At 54.5% G+C, this 22,840-nt stretch overlaps 2 protein-coding genes across 14 annotated transcripts; both read right to left on the bottom strand.

Moving 5' to 3' along the window:
• Positions 1-1,204: 1,204 nt before the first annotated feature.
• On the bottom strand, positions 1,205-8,804 carry Isoc2 (isochorismatase domain containing 2). 13 transcript variants are annotated; one of them, XM_046431092.2, is made up of 8 exons: positions 8,682-8,792; positions 4,958-4,984; positions 4,095-4,234; positions 3,647-3,856; positions 3,374-3,444; positions 3,126-3,282; positions 2,433-2,498; positions 1,205-1,647 (listed from the first exon to the last, which is right to left on the bottom strand). In XM_046431092.2, the coding sequence occupies exons 3-8, from the start codon at positions 4,230-4,232 to the stop codon at positions 1,504-1,506; spliced, it is 786 nt and encodes a 261-aa protein (XP_046287048.1). In that variant the 5' UTR covers positions 4,233-4,234; positions 4,958-4,984; positions 8,682-8,792; the 3' UTR covers positions 1,205-1,503. The 13 variants fall into 13 exon arrangements, with proteins under 13 accessions (XP_046287048.1, XP_058430755.1, XP_058430754.1 ...); XM_058574772.1 differs by having other exon boundaries at positions 1,205-1,603; XM_058574771.1 differs by having other exon boundaries at positions 3,126-3,243; positions 8,682-8,791.
• Positions 8,805-9,341: 537 nt separating this feature from the next.
• CUNH19orf85 (chromosome unknown C19orf85 homolog) lies at positions 9,342-16,969 on the bottom strand. Its single transcript, XM_058574767.1, has 2 exons — positions 16,797-16,969; positions 9,342-10,264 (listed from the first exon to the last, which is right to left on the bottom strand). Exons 1-2 carry the CDS (start codon positions 16,967-16,969, stop codon positions 9,751-9,753), a joined length of 687 nt encoding a protein of 228 aa, XP_058430750.1. The 3' UTR covers positions 9,342-9,750.
• Positions 16,970-22,840: the final 5,871 nt, after the last annotated feature.

Raw genomic sequence — 22,840 nt, 5'->3', positions numbered from 1 at the left:
GTCACAGTCTCCTATAGGTCTGTGGCATCTCGGCGTTGCCTGGGTCTCGGTCTCAGCATCTGGGTCTCAATCCGCCCCCTGTTTTAGCCTTCATCCCCTGCCTCCCCCGCTGGGCTCTGCGTCTTCCCGGTCTCCGCCACATTCTGTCCCTTTGCCTCTGGCTCCCTGTCTCTGCGTGCCTCTGTCCCTCTGAATGCCAGAGTCCCCTTTCCTCGGACCCCCGCCCCTCCGGCCCCCACTCTCAGGAGAGGTGGGTGGGGGGCGCTGCGGCGGGAGCTGTGTGTTCCCAGCGCAAAATAGACTCCCGTTGCCATGGTGACGAGAGCGCGGCTCCAGACGCAGGCTTCGGGCTGGGGGTGCAGAGGGGACACCTGGATCCGGAAGGCGGGGGCCGGGGGTGCCGACTCCCGTCCCAGGGGCTCCAGAGGAGGGGCGGCTGGGACTCCTACTCCCAGGGAACGGGGTGCTGGGCTCTGTGCTGCCGGGCCTTCTGGGAGGGGTCTGGGCTGCCAGCATCGGTAGTGAAGGGCTGGCTGGCTACGGGCTCTCGTCCCTGCATTCCGGGGGGACGCAGAGGATACCTTCCTAGGTCCCCAAGTCTTGGGAGGGGGCAAGGACTGTCAATCTCCGGGGGGTTGGGCGTCTATAGAGTTCTAATTCCCAGATTTTCAAGGGGGCTGCAGAATCTTGGAGCTCTCATGTGAGTCCCTGGACTCCTGAGTCGTCGGGGCACAGGGACCACTCAACGCAGCCGTCTCTTCTTCCATCCATCCATCCATCCACCCATCCATCCACATGCCTGCTCCTTCCTCCCTGTCCAGTGCCTCAGTCTCCCCTTCCGCACCGGGTGCGGTCGCGCTCACCTCACCTTCCGGATGCGGGACCCTCAGGGAGTCGGGGGTGGTGGCGTGGGGGCTGGCCGGGGGAGGCACAGCGAGCGCGTGTCTGCGAGCCAGCCGGGCTGGGCGTGCGCGCACCGCGCCGATGGGGGCGCAGCGTGGCGGCGACCCCGGCCAGCGGTGCTTTTTCCCGTGCAGATGCGCCGGCTTCCGTGCAGATGTGGCAGCGGCCGGTCCTCGCCAGTGCCTTGCACAGACTGAGAAAAGGCACCTCCCCCTCCCCACTTGCTTAGGACCCCTCTTTCTCCCACCCGCGGACCCCAGTCGCCCCCAGGAAACCCCCCAAACCCAATAATGGTTCGGTCTACAGCCACATCAATGTTTATTCTGCGAGTCCGGGTCCCAGTCTGTAATACTATTTCCCCCTCCCCGTTCAGGCCCTTGAAGTGGCCCGGGGCCCAGCCCCACCCCCACCTCGCTCTCAGCCAATTCCCGCCCAGCTCCCAGGAATTTCATTTGCATTTCCGGGAAGAATTGCCCAATGGGAAGGCATAACCACGCCTCCCCTCCCAAGGGGGCGGTACCTCTGGTGGACGGCACCACTCTTGGGATACAGGGATGGGGGAAGAGCACTTCCATGGGGTAACAGGAGGGTGGTATCCCCTCAAGTTAGGGCTGGAGATTCATCAGAAAAGGGGGTTCTGGCCTTGGAAGAGGCCCAACAGCCCGCTGTCCGGGACGGGCTCCTTAATGATCTTCTGGATCTGTAGAGGGAGGGAGGAGTCAGGAAGTCTTCAAGGGTCCCCATCTGCATGATGACACATCAGAGGGACACATCTCCATCTTCACCTTCCCTGACACTCTTGGCAGCCGCTGACTAAGTCAACTCTTCTCTCTTCTCAAAAGCTTTCCCAGGGCCTCCTTTTCATCACATCTGTCTGGTTTAAGTCATAACTTCAAACCATCTCAGTCTGATTTGCTGGCTTGCACCACTAAACAGGGATGGCTTTGTCCAGGGATTCTGGTCTACACTTCCTCTTCAGTTATTTCCTTTCTCCATCACTCTTCTGGTCTTTGATTCCCAAAATCCAGCCCAGGCTTTGCCCCCTGAACTCCAACCCATTTATCCTAACTACCTATTGGATATGAACAACCAACCACATTTCATCCATCAAAAAGTTCCACCAAGTTTATCTCTGGAAAATTAAACAACAAAAACCAAGGCTGTATCTGCACTGCTTCTACCCTAGTGAAGCCCCTATCACTGCTTGCCGCGATGCCTGAAGTTGCCCCCTTGCTGGACTCCCTCTCCCCTCAACCTGACCCATCCTTTTAGCAGAAAATCTTTTTATTTGCTGATCTGACTATGGTCAGCTCTACTGTGTAAAACCCTGATGACTGCCTAGTGCTAAAATCCCAAATCGTTGCCAAGAAGTGGCTCTACCTCCTGCCTTCTTTGCCTCTTCCGCATACCTGCCCAGCACCGACTATGTCCTCCAACATACAGTTCCTCAAATAAGGCAAGCTCAGTCCCACCCTCTGGGCTTTATCCCAGCTGTTCCCTGCACCAGGGAAGGAACTGACTGCTCCTACCCTCCAGGTTTTGGGTTCCAGATGACCTATCATCGCCCTCTGCACATTCCAGCTCCGGGTCACAACCTGTTATTGAACATGGATTGGCTTTTTGTCTCCACACTGCATTACTTGCTCCAGGAGGGCTGATTCTGCCATTGCCTGGCCAAACCACGTGGCTCAACAGATGCTCAACAGATGCTCAACAGCACGTAAGGAAGGGGAGGGGCAAGAACTGGGGCTTTCTAGTTTGAGTCTTTTCCCATCATCTTGAGGCCTAGGGGTTTGAAGGTGTGGTGGGGAGAGCACACTAGCATTTGGTCAGGCACCAGAAGAGGGTGAGGATGGGCACCAGCACCCAATGGGGCAAAAGCCCAGGGCATGAAGAGTTGGCGGTGGGTATCAGGGTGTCAAGGGGTTCTGCTCACAGGGTCTCTGCTGGACTGTCCACCCCATGTCCGCCTGGCTTCCTTATTTCATTCTAAACCACCAACTTCAGAAGCCTCCTGAACCACCCCATGTAAGCCCCTCCTCTGCACTCCAACACCCCACATCATCCCTCTTGTTCTCTGGAGTCTTTATGGGCATCTGACATGTCCTTTCATTTATGTATCATGGTGGCGAGCAATCCTCCACCAGAATTTAGCCTACCCCACGCCCATACACATTCTCCTGTGCAGGGTGGCCCAGCAAGGGGACACCAGGATCCATTACCTCCCTGAACTTGGGGTGGGCAGCATCCCTCACAAGCTGCATGATGAGTCCTTCGCTGGTGGAGAGGAAGGCACCACTCTGCCTCATTCGGGCCAGCGCTGTCAGCCGGTCCACCTGACTGTAAGCAAGTCCGAGGAAGAGAGGGCAGGGGTCCATGCTGTGGCAAAGACACCTGATACTCATGTGCACATGTGGCACGTGGCCCCAGTTGACCCCCACACACATCCTCTCCTGGGAGGGACTCTCACCTGCGTGAGGAGCAGGCGTCCACCACAATGTGGACCTGCAGCCCCCGTTCGAGGAGGTCCAGAGTTGTGTGCTAGGGTGGAGAAAGGTCAGAACCAAACCCAGGCCAGAACCAGGGGCCCAAGTGAGGGGCTGGGTCAGAACTGGGGACCCAGAATGGGGCTGAGGGAGGCTCACATCAGAGCAGGGGCCCAGGTTAGGAAGTAAGTCCCCGGTCAGAGGAGGTCCCTACAGGTGAGAATGTGGGGCCCCAGGGGATCAGTGCGGAATCTTACCAAGATGCAAACCTGGGCCTCAATGCCACACAGCAGCACTGACTGAAGCTGGGGCCGGCTGTCCAGCTCCCGCTGCAGGGTGGGCACCATGCTGAAGCAGGTCTTGCTTACTGGCTGAAGGCCCTCAGCCCCCAGCTCTGGGACTGTGGGGCCTAGGCCTTGTGGGTACTGCTCTGTCAGCAGGGCTGGGACTTGCAGCAGTCGGGCCACCTGTGCCAGAGAGAGGGAACAAAGGCCTTATTCTGAGGGAGGAAGGCTGGGGCCTGGACCCTAGGTCTGAAGAAAGATGGTCTATGGCCTGTGAGGGAGGAGGCTGCCTGGACCCTGGTCTGAGGGAGGAGGCTGGGCCTAGACCCTGGGTCTGAGGGAGGAGGCTGGGCCTGGACCCCGGGTCTGAAGGAGGAGGCTGGGCCTGGACTTCTGATCCAGGTAATCGGCTGACACATACCCTGAGCATTCGAGCAGCCACAGAGACAATCTGTGGGAAGTAGACGATACTGTGACGAAATCTCTCCTGCATGTCACAGAGGAACAGAATGGAGGATCCCGGGAGGACTCGGCCCAGGCTGGTCCTGGCTGCTGCCATTCCTTCAAGTGGGAGACAGGCAGGGGGCAGGCTCAGCAGGGAGGGAGTCCAGCACATTCTGCAGTTCCCATCCAGGGTGGGCATGGTTTCCGCCTGGGGTCCTCACCCCGGACTTGCTTACTCCAGACCTTTGCATCTACTGATCTCCTGCATCTTCTTCCCATCTTCTTCAGCTAGGAGGACGCTTCTCTGGGAAGCCTTTGTGGCCCTGACCATCATGGTCCCCAGTGTCACCCTCCCAGACCTCTCCATCCTGGAGACTGTACATCAGCAAGCATTTCTATGACCTTAGTTTCCACCTGCCACTAACAGGGTTCTGGGCTCATGCTCTGCCATGTGTCCAGCGCCCTCCCATGAGGCTTCTACGTGAAGCCTCAACTGTACCTCACCTCTGGGGAAACTAAGGACCAAGCAGTGAAGTGACCTTCCCAGGGACACACAGAGTTGGGATGTGCCCCTTGAGAGAAAAGGACTGCACTCTCCAGGCTGTGGCTCTCCCCACCCCACCCCTTGCAGCTGCGGGGCTTGCAGAGCCTTTGAACCTGACTTCCCAGGGTGGCCGCTGGCTCTTCTCCCTCCCCCGTTCACCCAGTGCAGAATACACTGGCAGACTCCCTCCCAGGTCTTGGAAAGAGGATGGCAAACAGGGCTGGGGATGTGGCTCAAGCGGTAGCGCGCTCGCCTGGCTTGCGTGCGGCCCGGGTTCGATCCTCAGCACCACATACCAACAAAGATGTTGTGTCCGCCGAGAACTAGGAAAAAAAATAGATTTTAAAAATTCTCTCTCTCAAAAAAAAGGAAGAAAGAAAGAAGATGGCACACCCCAGCGGGTGTCCTTCAGCCCTACAAGGGAACGAAGGACCAAGGCGTCACACCACATATTCTCAGTGAGAGGTCAGTAACAAGGCCGCTCGGTGTGTGTTTCTACTTGTAAGAAATATCCAGAATAGGCTAACCCAGAGCAGGAAAGCAGAGTGGCAGCTGCCAGGGACTGGGGCAGGAGGAACCTGGGGTGACTGTTAAGGATTCAAGATTTCAATTTAGGGTGACAAAAATGTTCTGATTGAGGCAGTAGTGACAGTTGCACAACATCATGAACGTACTAAGAGCTACTTAGCTGCACGTTTTATAATGAAGAGGGTAAGTCTTTGGGCTGGAGTGCAGCTCAGCTGTAGAGCAGGTGAAGCCTTGGGCTCCAACTCCAGCACCACACACACACACACACACACACTCACACACACACACAGGTTTTATGTTCTATGTATTTTACCACTTTTTTTAAAATAGAAAAAGAAGAAAGAGGATGGGACTGGTGAAGCTACCTGCCCAGCAATCCTTCTACAAGGGAGGAAACTGAGTCTCAGGGAGCCCCTGACTTGCCCCAGGTCTGGCCTGACTCCCTCCATCAGAGCATCTCCAAGAACCTTGGTGTGTCCCAGGTGTGCCCCAGCCAGTGTCCCGAGGAGGCCTGTTTCTGGGTCCCCACGCTGCTGCACAGTGGGGGGAGTTCTGGTGGCGTTTTTCTGCAGGTCTCTCACTACACATGGAAGGTTTGTTTGTGCTCACTTGTGGGAAGCCACTCTGAATGGTGGCTCCGCACACTCACTCATTCACTGACTCATTTGTGAAACAGAGACTGTGGGGACCCCGTGAAGTGTGGACCAGGGTGGGGGAGGCAGGCACTAAACAATAAACTGCTAATATTTTTAAGCTGAGTGCTGAGCCCACAGGTGTTTATTATTAAAACTTAGTATATCTACCATAGAAAATGTGTTTTATGTGTAACATCTCAACTTTAAGAGTGAACAGAAGACTATGTTGGTGACTTGTTTGGTAGTGCTGGGACTGAGCTCAGGACCCTGTGCATGTGAAGCTCTACCACTACACTACACCCCAGAGCAATGGTGAATTTTGTGTTTTATGAATTTTATCTCAATTTTTAAAATGTAATGGATACCCCCCTCCTAAAACAAAACCACAGCAAAGTATTTAATCACATAATTACAACTGTGATAAGTGCTGTGATTACTTGAAATCTCTTCCCAAGAAGTGAAGAGAGAGAGATGATCTTTTAGAAAACAAAGCTGTTGCTCCTGTTGCCATTCCCACAACCCGGACCCCATGGCTTCTATTTGTCTTCAGGACAGAGATGCAACCCCCTCCAACAAGGTTCTGGGGACCCCTCCAGCCCCAGCCCATCCAAGGGTCCTTGCTGGAGAGCTCCCTGGTGGGTCACTTAGGCCCTGGAATCTCTGTGAGGGGAGTGGGCAGCTCAGGGAGTCCGAGGGCGTCAGTACACTGAGGAGCTCCCCTTCAGGCTGGCAGCAGTGTGGACAGTGACTCCAGGTGACAACTACAAGGCCCCATTTCTCAAAATGATAGATACACAAACCCTCTGCCCCAGAAATCTGCCCCTAAGTCTTTATCTGGCAGACATCCCTGTGAAATGACGAAGGTTACTGACCACAGCACTCTGGCAGGGCAAAGGAGCAGAAATAAATCTAAATGTTCACAGTTAGGACACTGGCTGCTACTACAGAATTCTGTGCAGCTAGAAACAACTACCAGGAAGCTCTTTAACGATAAGGAAAATTCAAGAGAAGTGAAAAAGGAGGCCCAGTGCAGTGGTGCATGCCTATAATCCCAGTTCTTGTGAGGCTGAGGCAGGAGGATCACAAGTTTTAGGTCAATTTCAGCAACTTAGTGAGAATCTGTCTCAAAAAGGCTGAGATGTATCATCTGTGGTATAGACCCTTCAGGTTCAATCTGTAGTACTGTTAAAAAAAAAAAAAAGGAAAATAGAGTGTATGAAATATTTTCATTTATATCAAAATCTTTATCTACTGTCTCTGGCAGCTACAAGGACCAGACACTCAGGTGGGAAACTGGGTCTAAACTGGGTGAGAAACAGTGTGATGGAGACTTGAGTTTCACCCTTTTGAATTTTGGACAATGTATACTATGTTGTCCCGTAGAGAAAAAATATAGAAGCCTAGTGCAGTGGCCATGCATGTACTCTCAGAAACCTGGGAGACTGAGGCAGGAGGATGGCAAGTTCAAGGCCAGACTGGGCAACTTAGCAAGATCCTGTCTCAAAATAAAAGGCCTGGGATGTAGCTCAGTAGTAAAGCACTTATCTAGCATGTGTGAGGCCTGGGTTCCATCCCCAGTCCCATTAAAAAAAAAAAAAAGAAGAAGAAAAAGAAGAAAGAAAGAAAGAAAAAACACAAAGAAAGGACTATTTCCTTGGCATAGTGGGAATGCCCAAGGAGGATCACAAGTTCAAGGCCAGCTTCAGTAACTTGGAGAGACCCCATCTTAAAACGAAAGAAAAAAACCTCAACAATAAAACACCCCTGTGTTCAATCTCCAATGCCCCCTCCAAAAAGGTAGGGGGTTGAACCTAAAACCAATTTGTGGTGAAACATGTTAAGATAGTCAAGCACCCTGAGGGTTTCTGGAGAATGTTCCATCACTGTTTACACCAGGTGTTCACTTCGTGAAGATTTATTTGAGCAGTGTATTTATGGTTTGCACTGTTTTCTGTATATGTGATATACTCCCCTTTAAAAGTTTTCAAGATAAATAAAACGAAAAGGCTTCCATGACCTTGGTGGGGCTGGATTGGAGGAGGAGCCTTGACAGGAGATTGGGGCTGGGGTCTACTAGGTTGGGGGGCAGATGTAGAAGAGGGGGCAGGTCGCAGGGGATGGTGGTGCAAGCCTGTAATCCCAATGGCTCAGGAGGCTGAGGAAGAAGGATCCCAAGTTCAAAGCCAGTCTCAGAAATTTAGCCAGGCCCTAAGCAATTTAGCAAGACCCTGTCTCAAAATAAAAAAATAAAATGCGCTGGGGATGTGGCTCAGTGGTGAAGGATCCCCTGGGTTCTGTCCGAGGTACAAAAAAAACGGGAGGGCAGGACAGAAACTCAGGGGCCTGGAGACACCCCAGGTTTCCGGCCCAGCGTGGTTCAGGACCTGAACACTAGCGGGGACCTGATCAGAGGCGAGGGGGGCTGGTCTGGGGAAGTAAGTATTTGGACCAGTGTGGGGATAAGATGTGAGGAGGGAGGTCTGGGCTGCAGCCGGACCTGAGTGTCGTGGGGAGAGGTCCGGAAGGAGCCCGCGGGTGCGACAGTCCTCTGGCCCGCAGGGGGCGAGGGCGAGCTGGCTACTTCCCCAAGTGGCCTCGGGGACCGGGCTCTGAGATGGACGTCCTGGCTGTAGGACCCCGGGCAAGTTTCACTCTATCGGAACCTCGGGTTCCTCCTCGAGGAGGTGGGGGTCAAACCCACCCATCCGCCGGGAGGACGCAGAACTCGGCCCGGGACTCGGAGGCGGCGCGAGCGCCCGGGAGGGCTCAGGTCACTCGCGGCCACCGAAGTTCTCGGCCACGCGGACCTCGCCGGGCGCCGCCGCCTCCTCCCCTTCTGCGCGGCGGGCGGACTTACCCGAGGCGCCGGGGTCGGGCCGGGCGGGACTGGGCACCGCGCTCGGTGGGTCTCCGGCCGTCCGGGACGCACGGCCCGCCGCGGCCAGGGGGTAACCGCCGCGCGCCGGCCAATCCTCACGCGCCCGCCCCGCCCCGCCCTCCGTGACACCGCGCGGGCGGGGCTGTCTTCCTGAGAACGTGATTGGCCCGGGGCGGGGCGGGGAGGCCGCGCGCCCGACCATTGGAGAGCCGTGGGGGCGTGTCGGCGAGCAGGGCGGGGCGCCGCGGAAGGCCTGGGGCTCGCGCGGGTGACCTTGCAGGGAAGACCGAGACTAAGCGAGTCCCCCGTTGGCCCCCTGTTGGTCCCCTCCTCCTTGAGTGGTTGCACTTGGCAAGCAGGGTGGTGAGAGGGCAGAGCTCCCAGGTATCCTGGAACTAAGTCTGCGTTCCTCCCTGTTAATGGTGGGCCTTGGCCGACCTCGGTGCCTCTCAGGTCCCACCTTCCCGCCGCGCCGCGCCGCACCGCGCCGCCAGGTGTCCGCCTCAGGGCTCGGGGCCTTTGCGTGTGCCCTTCCTGTCCCCAGGCCCCAGAGCTGCCCTGACCGGCTCCTTGCAAGAATGCACTGCTCGAAATTCCCCTCCGGAATTGGAGGTTTACCTTGGTTTTTGAAGACCTATCTGGGTACTCGTTTATTGTTGGCTCCTCCACACACAAACACACAAATGAGAGCGCCAGGAGGGCAGGGTATCCTCTGCTGTACCTCCACACCTCCACCTGGCCTGGCCCACGGTAGGCGCTCAGTAGATCTTGGGAATAATTGCGACGAGCCTAGACCACTAGGCAGAGATGAGCCCGGTGAGAGGGAGCCACAGATGCCAAGATGGGGCTGGGAAGAAAGAAGGGAGAAGGCAACCCACAGTGAGTCCCCAAGGGACAGAGGTGGGGCCCTGGGCCTGGCCCGAGGCAGGAGTCTGGGCTTGGCTTGTTTTCTCAGGGTCTGTCAGGAAAGGAGTGGAGGACAGGTCAGGGGACTTCTGGGTGAGGCCTCTGCTTTGTCCTGGGCCCTGGGCTGCATTGCAGTTGATAATCATGGGGTCCCCCAGTCTTGGCGGATCCCCTGAGAATGCCAGGTACTAGGCACTTCCCACCTGTCCACCCAGCTCCAGTCCAGATGCCCAGTCTCAGACTCTCCCCATTGGGCATGCTGTGTAAGAGGCAGAGGATCTGAGCAATGTGGTGCCAGCATTATGTCCTGCTGCCTCAGGTCTCCCTGGCCCAGAGCATGACAGGACAGATCCCACGCCAGCTGGGGAGTATCAGCAGTCGGAGGCTGTGAGGACAGATCACATGGCACTGAAGGACAGTCTGGGGTGAGTGCAATGTCATCGAAGAGGTCAAGGGTGGAGGCCTCTAGGGCAGCAAGGCTCAGGGTGGCGCTGGTATGGGGTGCCTCCATGGGGGCCATAGCACAAGCCACCCCCAGGAAGGGAGATGGAGGCGGCAAGGGTGGCCTTCTGGCTGGCTTTCTCTGGGGGGTTGCCTCCTGGGACAGGATGGATAGGGCCAGGCTCTGGGTGGCAGCCTCAATCTTGGCGAATTGCCTGCAAGAGAGACGGGTGTTAGCTGTGTGACTACAAAGGACCCCTCTCCTTTCTGCACCCCTGGAGCAACTTGTCCCCTCTTTCCATCCCATTTTTCTTCTTCCTGCTCATCTCTGTGCCCTGGCTCTGTTTTTTTTGTTTTTGTTTTTGTTTTTTTTTTTCAGTATGGTAAGGGAAACTGAATAGCTGTGAGGGTGGAAGAGGCAGCCCTTCCAGCCCAGCTGTAGGCACATTTTTGACATTAAAGATTTATTATGACTTTATTCCAACATATAAAAGTGTAGGGCTGGGGATGTGGCTCAAGTGGTAACGCGCTCGCCTGGCATGCGCGGGGCGCTGGGTTCGATCCTCAGCACCACATAAAAATAAAATAAAGATGTTGTGTCCACCGAAAACTGAAAAATAAATATTTAAAAATTCTCTCTCTCTCTCCCTCTCTCTTCTAAAAAAAAAATTGTAAAATGTCTTATGGGAGTGCTTTCAAAGAAAGGTGCAGGGCAAGGTGTTTCATGCCTCTAGTCAGGTACTCAGGAGACTGAGGCAGGGGGATTATGAGATCAAGGCCAGTCTGGGTAACTTAGTGAGTCCCTGTCTCAAAAAATAAAAAAGCTGGGGTTGTAGCTCATTGATAGAGTGCTTACCTAGCATGCACCAAGCCCTGGGTTCAAACCCCAGCGTGCACACATTACCCATCACCCATCACAAAAAGGTGTGCTATGGACTGGTGGCACAATCATATTGATGTGACAATCAATATGACGATATGGTCAAATTGATGCCCTGTGGATTCTTTTGGATCAGCCTTCTTCTTGGCTTCTCCAGCAACCGCAGGTTGGAGTCTCCAGCATCTCCCAACTGCAGTAGCCACCCTGTGGATCTCTCCCCTAGCATTCCTACACTCTCGGCAATCTGGATGGCTTTCATGAACTGTTGTAGACTACACTGTGTCTCCAAAATTCTTACACTGAGTTCCTAGGTCTGAGTACCTCAGATGAGACTGCATTTTCAGATGAGGCCTGCAGAGAGGTGATTAAGGTGAAACGAAATCATTAGGCTGGGTCCCAGTCCAAGAAGAAGAGACTAGGAGGGGTTGGGGATGTGGCTCAAGCGGTAGCGCGCTCGCCTGGCATGCGTGCGGCCCGGGTTCGATCCTCAGCACCACATACAAAGATGTTATGTCCGCCGAAAACTAAACATTAAAAATTCTCTGTCTTTTTTTTTTAAAAAGAAGAAGAAGAAGAAGAAGAAGAGACTAGGAGTCAGGTTTAAAGCACAGAGGCAAGAGCCTATCAGGTCAGAAGGAGGCAGGTGTGTGCAAGCCAGGGAGAGAGGTCAGAGGGAGCCACCTAGCCCACCCCCTGATTGGGACTTCCAGTCTCCGGAGCCAGAAGAGAATGAGTGTCGTGTAAGCTGCTGGGTCTGCAGTGCTTTGTTACGGCAGAGCTCCCACAGGCACATGTACACACACACACACACACACACACACACGGGTGCACACACTGGTGAAGGCAGTGAGCCCCATCAGCTGTGCTGTGTGACCCTTCCCTACACAGCCCCAGTGGGAATGAACTGATAGTGGGGACAGAAGGCAGGACCGCGGCCTAGGGGAAGAGACCCACCAGGCCCCTGGGGCGAGAAAGCCTTGGGCTTCTGGATCTGAGTGTGGATTACACAAGCGGGTTCTCTTTATTACACTAGTGGGGAGATTCATGGAGCTCTTTGCTAATGGTGTGGGTGTGTATATTAAATTTCCATAAAAAGGCTTATTTAAAAATATATCTGATATCTATAATTCCATGTGAATGAAATATCCAGAATAGGCAAATCCCAAGAGAGAAAAAAGAGATTAGTGATTTTCCAGGGCTGGGGGAGGGGGTCTGGGGGTGGCTTCTTCATAGGAGTGACAGAATGTACTGGGACTAGACAGAGGTGATGGCTAAAACATGGTGACTCTATCAAATGCCACTGAACTGTACACTTTAAAATGGCTAAAATGGTGGGTTACAAGTCATGTGTATTTTGCCACATTATTAATTAAACATATATCTGGGCCCGGGGATGTGGCTCAGTGGTAGAGCACTTGCCTGGCATGTGTGAGGCCCTGGGTTCCATCCCCAGCTCTGCAATATATATCTCACCATCCAGGTATGGTGGCACATGCTTGTAATGCTGGCTACTCAGGAGGCTGGGGCTGGAGGTTCACAACTTAGAGGCTAGTCTCAGCAACTTAATGAGACCCTCAGCAACTTGGTGAAACCTTGTCTCAAAATAAAAATGAAAAGGGCTTGGAGAAGTGTGGCTAGCTTGTGTGAGGCCCTGGGTTCAGTCTGCATACTGGAGAAAAAGAAAAAAAGAAAAAAAGGAGGAGGAGAAGAAGGGAGATAAAAAAGAGAGGAGGAAGAGGAGAAGGAAGAAGAAATATATATGAAGGAAATATGCTAAATGCTGTCAAGAGTTAAAACCTAAGGCTGGGGCTGGGGCTCAGGGGCACAGCACTTGCCTCTCACATGTGAGGCACTGGGTTCAATCCTCAGCACAACTTAAAAATAAAATAACGGTATTGTGTCCATCTACATTATAAATATATAAGTAAACATTTAAAGAAAAAAAGAGTAGAACCTAAGTCTGAGTGATCAGACCAGAGGTTCTCAGATTTGAGCACAATTCAGAGTCACCTACAGGTGACTTGGGAACGAAGGGCCCTGGCTGGAGCTGCTTTCGGATTCTGTTATTTGGGGGTGGGGTCTGCATTCCCCAGGTGATGCTGGCCTGTGCTTCTAGGGGCCTGGGGGTGGCTGTCGAGAGCCACTGCACCAGACAACTGCTTGGACTTTTCTGTAGGTTTGGAAATGTTCACAAGAAAGGGTGAGAGCCGAGGGAGAAGGTGGGAGGCTTGCTGGGGGAGCAGGGCCTGAGGGTCGGGGATGCTGAGGACGGCCCTCCGCCCCCGGGTTTTCTCAGGGTGAGCCCAGGTCCCAGGGGAATGTGCTCCAGGCTGCCCAGCCCTCAAGACCATGGTGGGCAGCCTGGGTCTCTGGGGAGTGTGGGGCAGAGCCTGGCACAGGGTGGGGTCTTGCCTGGGATCTACCTGCCCAGGGGAAGTGTGGCCAGACGGGGGAGCCGCGGGAACCCTGGGCTGGGGGCTCAAGATGAGAAGGGCCTGGAGCAGTTGACAGGGGGCTCTGAGGCGTTCGAAGGCAGTTCGAGAACACAGGGCTGGGTTTGTTGGGGAGATGAGCTTTCCTCTTTGGTGGTGGTGGTGGTGGTGGGAGGCATTTGGCGACGGAGCCTTGGGCGTTGGGGCTGAGGTAGGATAGACTCCCGTTTACTCAAGGTTGGTTCCAGGACCTGCTGGGCAAGGTTCTGGGTGGCCGGGAGAGGCACCCTACTCACAGGAAGCTGGGTCTGTGGCCAAGTCCACTACCACCCTGGGTCTCAGAGTCCTCATCTGAGAACCTTCCAGGACTGGGGTGTAGGTTAATCAGTTAACCATCATCGCGCACAAGGGCTCACTCGTTAGTGCTAACGTGGAAGTGCTTCTCTGTGCCCGGCACCCGGTCAGCTACCACCATCGCCACCAAGGTCAACGTCAAGGTCAGCACATTATAATCCTCTTCTTCACACCAGCCACATAACCCTCAGACCAACTGTCACCTTGACTGTCACCACCACCTCTCTGTCATCCTCTCCACCTCATCACCACCGTCACCCGTCGTCACCGTTCTCGTCTCCATCATCTCCCCTCTCATACCATCATCACGGTCATCACGTGACGGCTCAACTGTGAGGTGTCCCCAAGAGCTCAGCTGTGGGACCTGCAGGAAAGCTCAGAGGGGAGGCCACTAGGTGACGAGAGCCTTACCTAGCAGCACTCTGACCCCTGGTAGGAATTAACTGGGTGGTGACTGTAGGCACCTCGGGAATGGCTGGAGGATGTCACTGGGCTGTGCCTTTTCGACCCTGGTGAGTGGGGCTCTCTGCCTCCTGGCTGACCTGTCCTGAGCTGCTTTCCCGTGCCGCGCCCCTCCACCACAGGCGCTCTGCCTCACCTTGGGCCCAGAGCTGTGGAGTCAGCCAACCACGGGCTGAACCTCTGAACCATGAGCCCCCAGGAACTTCCCCTTCTCTCTGGGTTTTCTTTCTTTTCGTCTGTAGCAGGGATTGAACCCAGGGACAGTTCACCACTGAGCCACATCCCCGGCCCTTTATATTTTTAAGTTTGAGACAGGGTCTTGCTAAGTTGCTTAGGGCCTCATAAGTTGCTGAGGCTGGCTTTGAACTCTCGATTTTCCTGCCTCAGCCTCTGGAGTCCGAGTTGTTGGGGCCACAGGTGTGTGCCACCTCGCCAGGTGTCTATATTGTTCCTGTGAGGTCTTTTGGTCACAGCAATGAAAAGCTGAGTAGAGCACTGTCACCACCATCACCCCCATCCTCAGTGCCATCACCATCAGGTGGGCAGGGAAGCTGGGTCCAGGCAGGACTGACCACCGGCACAGAGGGTGGGCCCCGACCGCAGGCTGCCTGGGCGCGTTTGTTCACCTCTCTCAGCCTCCTCCTCTGTGACACAGGGACAAAGACAGAACCTTCCAGGGAGATTCTAGGGAGCATTCAGTGACATGCAGTATGCCAAGGCCCCAGCAAATGTCCTGGCCCACAGCAAGGTACTTGTTACTGTCCTGTTTAGAGGGGAACACAGGGGGGAGGGTCTGGGAGGGAGGTGGACTGAGACTGAAGCTGAAGGACAGAGGCCCCCAGGCCCCCGCAGAGACGGGGAGGGCGGTGCTGGGCAAAGGGAGCAGGCCACAGACCAGCAGCCCAAGGGTGGGGCTGGTGGGGAGGGGGAGAGCCCAGGAACCTGGCAGGGGCCATGGAGAGTCTAGGGAAATACCTGAGCAGAGGGGATGAGTGGGTCCTGCCTGGGAGCAGGAGTGGCAGCCTGACTCTAAAGTGCGGCAGGGGCTGGGTGTGCTGGCCAGGGCTGAGGACAGGAGGGTCACAGGTTCAAGGGCAGTCTCAAAATTTAGTGAGGTCCTGTCTCAAAATAAAAAATGAAAAAGGCTGGAGATGGGGCTCAGTGGTGAAGCACCCCTGGGTTCTGTCCCTCGGACAACAAATAATAAAAAATAAAAGTAAAATAAAAACTCACTAAAACACCCCGTGGGATCCCACTCCCCACCCCACCCCCGGCCCTGGTGGCGTCTTCATTGTCCCTCCCCAGGACCAGGGCCGGCTCTCAGTGCAACCTCACTCCTAGGCTCTGTTCAGAGAGCAGCCAGAGACCCCCGCCCAGCGCCTGTGCTCACAGCCAGGCCCCCAGGCTCCACGCTGGCCTGAAGCTGCCGCTTATCCCAGCCTCGGGCCTTTACCCAGGCTCTGCCTGGCCTCCTCCCTCAGCCGTCCAGGGCCTCCCCGCAGCCCCTGCTGGTCTTTCCGGAACACCACCTTCTCTGGGACGCCTCCCTCAACACACCGCGCCGCCCCCGCACTCCCCATCCTCCCTCTCTCCAAGCCTGCGTCCCCTTCTAACAGATCCATAGATTTTTAAATGGAGGCAAAATGTACCCAAAGCCACCATTTCAGAGAGTGCAGGAGACTGGGGGGGGGGCGGGGGCGGTGAATACGCGCACGACGTGTACAGCCACCACCGCTCCCCAGCGCCCAGGCTTTCATCACCCTCAAGGCAAGCCCTAACCTGCGAGCCCCCCAGTGGCCCTGGGGCTGCCTTAGGCTCTGTCTATGGATCTGCCTGCTATGGAACGTGGAGTCCCGCACAACGCTGCCTTGGTGGCTCACCACCTTCCCTTAGCACCACGTTTCAAGGTCGTCCATGCACGCAGTGATATTTACTTGGGTCCTTCCTTCCTATCTGCCACCCCCATGAGGACCCTTACTTTAGGAAGGTAGGGGTCTCCAGGCCATGGCACAGGCCAAGCACACAGGGGCACTCAATAAATGCATACTGAATGACCCTTGATCCAGCTCTCCGTCCACTCCTGTCCTGTGGGGCCTTTGATCCTCTCCAAACTCTGCCCCCAGGACATGACCTCTCCTCCCACTGTCCCCCCCCACCTGTCCCCTCCTCCCACTGTCCCCCACCTGTCCCCTCCTCCCACTGTCCACCACCTGGCCTTTCCTCCCACTGTCCCCCACCTGGCCCCTCCTCCCATTGTCCCCACCTGGCCCCTCCTCCCACTGTCCACCCCACCTGTCCCCTCCTCCCACTGCCCCCCACCTGTCCCCTCCTCCCACTGTGTCTCACCTGTCCCCTCCTCCCACTGTCTCTCACCTGTCCCCTCCTCCCACTGCCCCCCACCTGGCCCTTCCTCCCACTGCCCCCACCTGGCCCCTCCTCCCACTGCCCACCACCTGTCCCCTCCTCCCACTGCCCACCACCTGTCCTCTCCTCCCACTGTCCACCCCACCTGTCGCCTCCTCCCACTGTCCCTCCACCTGTCCCCTCCTCCCAGTGCCCTCCACCTGTCCCCTCCTCCCACTGCCCCCCACCTGTCCCCTCCTCCCACTGTCCTCCTACCTGCAGATCTGGTTGTGCAGGAACCTCCTGTGGTTGGGCCTCCTCTTGGGTGGCCGGGTGCGTCTGGGCTGCAGGGCCCGCAGCATGTGGGCCGATGCCCCACTCACAAAAGCACACAGCTCTCGGGGACCAGGCTCAGAGAGCCCCAGTGCCGCAGGGACCCCAGGGTGCATGGCCAGGGCACTCTGAAGTCACTCCCCAGGTAGTGCTGATTGGAAAGCCCTCCCCAAATCTCGAGGGGCCAGTGGACTCCAGGGCAGGGCAGCCCTGAGGTTGGGGTCAGCCCTGGGAGCTAGGGTAAGGGCCCCCTCTGATCCCTAACATGGTCCCTACTTCCCGGAGCTGGACCTGAGGCTTGAGGGACGCATGGGTGAAGGGCGGCTGTAGGAAGGCAAATGGCTGGGAGCCAAGGAGCTTCCTGTGTGCCCCCCAGGTGCCCAATTAGCACATAGTTGGACCTGGGATATAGGACAGGGCTGGTAGGGGGGGACGGAGAAAAGAGCCCGGAGATAGCCAATTAAGGGGACAAAGGCCTTGTTAAGGAGGCCAGGCCAGGAGCAAGTCAACCTCAGCGATTAGTGTTGAGGACCCTTAATTGGAGTCAGGGGAGGGGACAGGTGGGGGGTGGAGAGAAGGGGACCAGCCCCTGAAAGGAGCTGGGACTCCAAGGTTGAGTGTGCGCAGACTTCTCATCAGCCACCCACCCCCACATGTCCCCCAGCCCCTGGCCCAAGTCTTTAGGGGAAACTGAGCCCCACGGTCTCCAGCTCGCAAGAAGGCTGGCTTCTGGGTGCTGAGCACTCGCACAGAGGAGGGAATGGGGAAGGGGCGGTGGCAGGGCACTGAGCTGGGGGGTCGAGGGGAAAACACTGGCCAGGTTCCCCCAAAGGGCACTTTATTGAGGACCAGTAGCATTCCTGGTGCTGGTGGGAGAGAGGATGTCCTCTGGTCGGGGGCCTCCAGGACCTCCCTGTCTCGCAGGTTCTCAGAGCTCAAGTCCTCGGGGTGCCCTCTCAGGCGCTGCCCTCTGTCTCCCTGGCCTTGCTTTCCTCCTAGGGCCCCTGCCGTCTCCCTTTCTCCCCTCTCTGGCCTCATATACAGTCCTCTGCTCCTGTCACCGAGGCTCTCTGAGTTTCAGTCTCTCTCTCTCAGTGTCTGTTTCTTAGACTCTGAACGTTCCTCATGGTCTCTGTCCCCCTCAGGCCCAGAGGTGAGGACCCAGGGCCCCTTGGCCAGGGGCTGAGAGAAGTGGACCCCCATGTCTCTGGAGGATTGGAGGGCAGGAAGGGGCTGCTGCTACCGTGGCTGAGGCATGGCCTTTGCTAGTCCAGCTCCAGAGTTGACTTGCATTCCCCAGCCCCAGGAGCCAAGAGCAACATCTATGACAACCCTGTCCCCACAGCCAGCAGGAACACACAGGGCTGCTACTCCAGGCGCTGGCCTGGGAATGCGCCACCAGGGGCGCCAATGACTTGGCTGGTGCTGGGAGACCAGGCTCAAGGTTCTAGGCCCAGACTTATGGTTACTTCTCCTGTGCCCTGAGCTGGTGAGACTCTCCCACAGCCGAGGGCTGACTTCATCCAGGACCTGCACTTCCACGTGCTGGCCAGGTTTCTTTTCCCTATGCCAGCCCTCATAACACTGTCTGTGGTGGCGGATTTAATCATTCAACATCTACTGTGTGCAGAGACTGAGGATGCAACCCGCTGTCCCTGCAGAACTTAGCGGGGAAGTGCCCACAAACAAGCAATGAGAAAACATCAGGTGGTGTGCGCTGTGGTGGGGCCAAGACTGGCCCATGAGATGGACGTGGGGGTGCAGGTGGGGCTCCTTCAGATGGGGAAGCCCTTTTAAAAAATTTTTTTAGTTGTAGATAGACACAATATCTTTATTTTTATTTATTTACTTTTTAAATGTGGTGCTGAGGATCAAACCCAGGGCCTCATGCTCTACCACTGAGCTACAACCCCAGCCCTGGGGAACCCCTTTCTGAGGAGGTAACTCTTGTCCTGTAGCCTGAATGTTGAATGTGTTGGATGGACCTTGCTTTCCTCCTAGGTCCCCCCTGCAGTCTCCCTTTCTCTCCTCTCTGGCCTCACATACATGTCCTCTGCTCCTGTCACCGAGGCTCTCTGTCTCACCTGAGGTCAGGGTCCTCTTCCAAGCTCATGTGGCAGAGTTTGTTTCCTTACATCGGTGGATTCCATGGAGGCTCACATCCTTGGGGCCAGCAGTACAGTCTCTGACTTGTGGACACAGTCTTCCAGGGCCTGACTGAGTCTATCAGGTCCACCCAGGGCAGTTAGAGTTAGGATCAATTGGAGTTCTCAGAGAAGTAGGATCTACTATTTATTAACCTATCAATCAGTCCATCTAGATAGATATGGATAGGTGGACAAGCCAGTATAGAGATCTCTCCAGAAACAGACTTATTGTAAGACATTTGTTCATGTGGTTGCGGAGGCTGAAAGTCTCCTGATCTGCTTACTTTTTTTCTTTTTTAAAAATTTTAGCTGTAGATGAACATGATACCTCTTTTCTTTTAGTTGTCAATGGATATTTTATTTATTTTTATGTGCTAGGCTAGTGGTCTACTACTGAGCTACAACCCCAGTCTCTCTTTCTTTCCTTTTCATTAAGAGTAGGAAAGATTTATTTTGGACTCACAGTTTCAGAGGTTTAGTCCATGACTGGCCAACTCCATAATTGGGCCCAAGACAGAGCAGGACATCATGGTGGAAGGACAAGAATAGCCAGGAGGAGGGTGAGAGGAAGCACTCCTGGTCTGCCTTCTGCAAGCTGGAGACCCAGGAGAGTTGGTGGTATTCAGTGGGTTTCACTTTCCACAATCTCAGTTACATGCAAACCTTGGTGGGAGTCATTCTGAGTAGTGTGATGAAATCTCATGCCTTCTCCCTCCGTATTAATCCACTGTATATGCTACCCATTGGTTGCCTGCTTAGTAGCCATCTCTATTCTCAGACAAACTATTATAGTATCATCAAAGTGCTTGTATTTCAGTAGCCCTTGTTTTAAACAATGATGGACCCAAAGCGCAGGAGCAGTGATGCTGGTAATTCAAATATGCTAAAGAGAAGCTGTAAAGTACCTCTTTAAAGTGAAAAGTGAAAGTTCTCACTTTAATAAAGGAAAAAAATATTGTTTAGGTTGTTTTTAGTCATCTTTTGTGTCCCTGTGACCAAAAGATCTGACAAGAACAATTAGAGAAGGAAAAGTTTATTCTGGCTGACGGTTTCAGAGGTCTCAGTTCATAGCTGGCTGATCCCATAGCTCTGGACCCAAGGTGAGGCAGATCATCATGGCAGAAGAGCATAGTGCATGAAAGCATCTCGGGACATGACACCAGGAAGCAGAGAGAGCAAGCCGTTCCATTCACCAGGGACAAAACATAAGCTCCAAAGCACACTTCTCGGTGACCTTCTTCCTCTAGCTACACCCAACCTGGACTACAGTTGCCACCCAATTAGTCCATATCAGTGGATTAATTCTCTGATTATGTTATACCTCATAAAATAATCATTTCACCTCTGAAAATTCTTAAATTTTCTCTCACATGGGGTTTTGGGAGATACCTCATATCTAAACCATAACATTCTGCCTCTGGCCCCCAAAAGCTTATGCCCATCTCACAGTGTGAAATGCACTTAGTCCATTTCCAAGAGTCCCCATAGTCTTAACAGTTTAGCAGTGCCCAAAAGTACAAGTCCAAAATCTCATATGAGACTCGAGGCAAGTTAGACTAAAAGATCAAAAGGAATTCATATGCATCCAATATATGACACAGAGTAGACTTTTCCATTCCACAAGGGAATACCAGGGACACAGAAAGAACGGATGGGACCAGAACAAGACTGAAGTTCAGCTGGACAAACCAGCCCTGTAGCTCCATGTCCAGCTTGTGGGGCACATGACACTGTGGTGTTCTCCCTAGCGGGCTTGTGCAGTCCACCTGGTTTCTCTCTTGGCTCCTCTCTGCTGGATCCCTGCAGCTTGCCTCGGCAGACTTTCCACATTACTGGCATCTCAGGGGTCTCCACTGCAGCTTTGGCTTCCTGTTCACATCTGCACATTGACCTCTCAGAGGCTGCTGCAGGAATTCCAACCCTGCTACACTTTGCCTTACCTCCTAGGTTGTTCTTTAAAATCTTAATGGAAACTTCCATGATACCCGAAGTACAGTATTCTGCAACCACATGGTTGATGCCAAGGTTTGTCACCATCTTGAGCCATGGCCAAACCTCATTGGACCACAGCTGCTGCCTTCAGTGCCTGGGCAGCTGAGCAGAGTGAAATAACTTCCTAGGCCTCCCTGAGCAAGCAGGGCACCTCAATGGTCTCTTCTCAAAGGAATGTTTACTTTTATACCCTTAAGCCTAAAATGGGTGTGGTCTTGCTAAGTTTTGAAATGCCCTGGAGCCATCTTTCCTACCTTTCTAGGTAAAACAGTTAGCACCTCTTTAGTGGCTGTAATCTCTTTTAATAAACACACTTTCCTTAGACCTAGTTAGTCAGTTGTCTTTCTTTCTTTTTAAATATTTTTTAGTTGTCAGTGGACCTTTATTTTATTTATTTTTATGTGGTGCTGAGAATCAAACCCAGTGCCTCACACATGCTAGGCTGGTGCTCTACCACTGAGCCACCACCCCAGCCCCACAGTTTTCTAATCATACTGCAAAATTTTCAAGTTTTTCTGCTCTGCTTTCTGCTTCCAATTATCATGGTAAAGTAGCTAAAAGCTGCCAGCAATATCCAGATCACTACCTGAATGCTGTGCTGCCTTGAAATTTCCTCCAATCGATTACTTAGTTCATCACCTTTGAATTCAGCCTCACAAAAAGTCTGAGGACAAGGACAAAATGTAGACAACTTCTTTGCCAGAATGTAACACAAATGGCTTCTAGACCAATATCCAATAGAGTCATCCTCCTTCTCTTTCAGAGGTTTCACCTCATGAACCTCAAGACTGGAATGGGCAATGGTGATTTTGTTATCTTATTTGTGACTTCAGCTCCTGGATTCTCCGTTTTCTTATAAGTACGAGATGCAGGGTTAACGGAGGTTTCTACATACAAGGGTTCAAAGACAGGTCAAGCACATAACTGATGTGGGATGGGGTGATGATGTCCCAAGACTACTCTTTGGCTTGGCAAATGCTGAATATTCCTCCCTCCTTGGTTCCAAGACACTGTTCTGTGTTTTTTAAGACCAACTTGTTGAATGTGCATTACCTTTTTAGTGAAAGCCTGTTGCTCAAGGCCACTTCTAGACCTCTGATCACCTTCCACTGCAAAGCAGAGAATGCTAAGGAGGGCAGAGCCTCTCCCACCTCCCTTGTTAACACCTCTGGTAAAAGGGGTTGAGTTGAGATCTCTTCATCACTGCAGGAATCCCCGGTGGACTGAGGCAAGGCGGAAGACAGTGGAACCCACATCCCTGGGCCTACCCTCCACATCCACTAACCCAACCCAGCCCTGCAGCATCCATTATGTTTCGATGGGTGTTTTAAAAGCCAAAGTGAGAGGAATGTCTGAGCTAAGCGGGATGTCATGGGTTTTACCCGCAGGAATGCCCTGCAGACAGGGCCCAAGCCCTGCGGGGCCAAAGTGGGTCTAAATAGGCTCAGAGTTCCAGGCAAACTGAGGCATGTGAGTGTAGTTGGTGCTACTGGATCTAGCAGGCGGAGGCCCGGGCTGCTGCTGACCACCCTACAAAGCACAGAAGAACGACCCAAGCCACTGTCACGGGTGTCCAGGTTGAGACACCTGCCCTGCCGCTGGGGCAGGTCAGGCGGGAGGGAGCTCGGGTCGGTGCCGGGGACTCGGCCTCCGTCTCCCCGCCGGAGCGTCCACGCCAGCAGCGGGTGGGCGGGCTCCCGAAGCGCGCTACCAGACAGTCTCGGAGCACCGCAGGACGCGCCGCGCCGCTCTGGCACCGCCTCCCCGTCAACCCCGCTCCGCAGCGCCGAGGCCGTGGCCGGGGGCGGGGCCGGGCGCGGCGCGTGCGTCATGACGCGCGACGCGAGT

The sequence above is a fragment of the Marmota monax genome, unplaced genomic scaffold (assembly GCF_021218885.2).
Source record: "Marmota monax isolate L192 unplaced genomic scaffold, Marmota_monax_Labrador192_F-V1.1 WCK01_AAM20220418_F8-fsc00215, whole genome shotgun sequence".
Lineage (NCBI taxonomy): Eukaryota > Metazoa > Chordata > Mammalia > Rodentia > Sciuridae > Marmota > Marmota monax.
This window is presented reverse-complemented; position numbering and strand designations above follow the sequence as displayed.

Coding starts and splice junctions, on each gene's coding strand:
- CUNH19orf85 (XM_058574767.1), bottom strand. CDS start 16,969: ATGCACCCTGGGGTCCCTGCGGCACTGGGGCTCTCTGAGCCTGGTCCC. Junction 10,265..16,796: donor CTGCACAACCAGATCTGCAG/GTAGGAGGACAG, acceptor TCTCTCTTGCAG/GCAATTCGCCAAGATTGAGG.
- Isoc2 (XM_046431093.2), bottom strand. CDS start 4,232: ATGGCAGCAGCCAGGACCAGCCTGGGCCGAGTCCTCCCGGGATCCTCC. Junction 3,857..4,094: donor TGGCTGCTCGAATGCTCAGG/GTATGTGTCAGC, acceptor TCTCTGGCACAG/GTGGCCCGACTGCTGCAAGT. Junction 3,283..3,373: donor GACGCCTGCTCCTCACGCAG/GTGAGAGTCCCT, acceptor TCTTTGCCACAG/CATGGACCCCTGCCCTCTCT.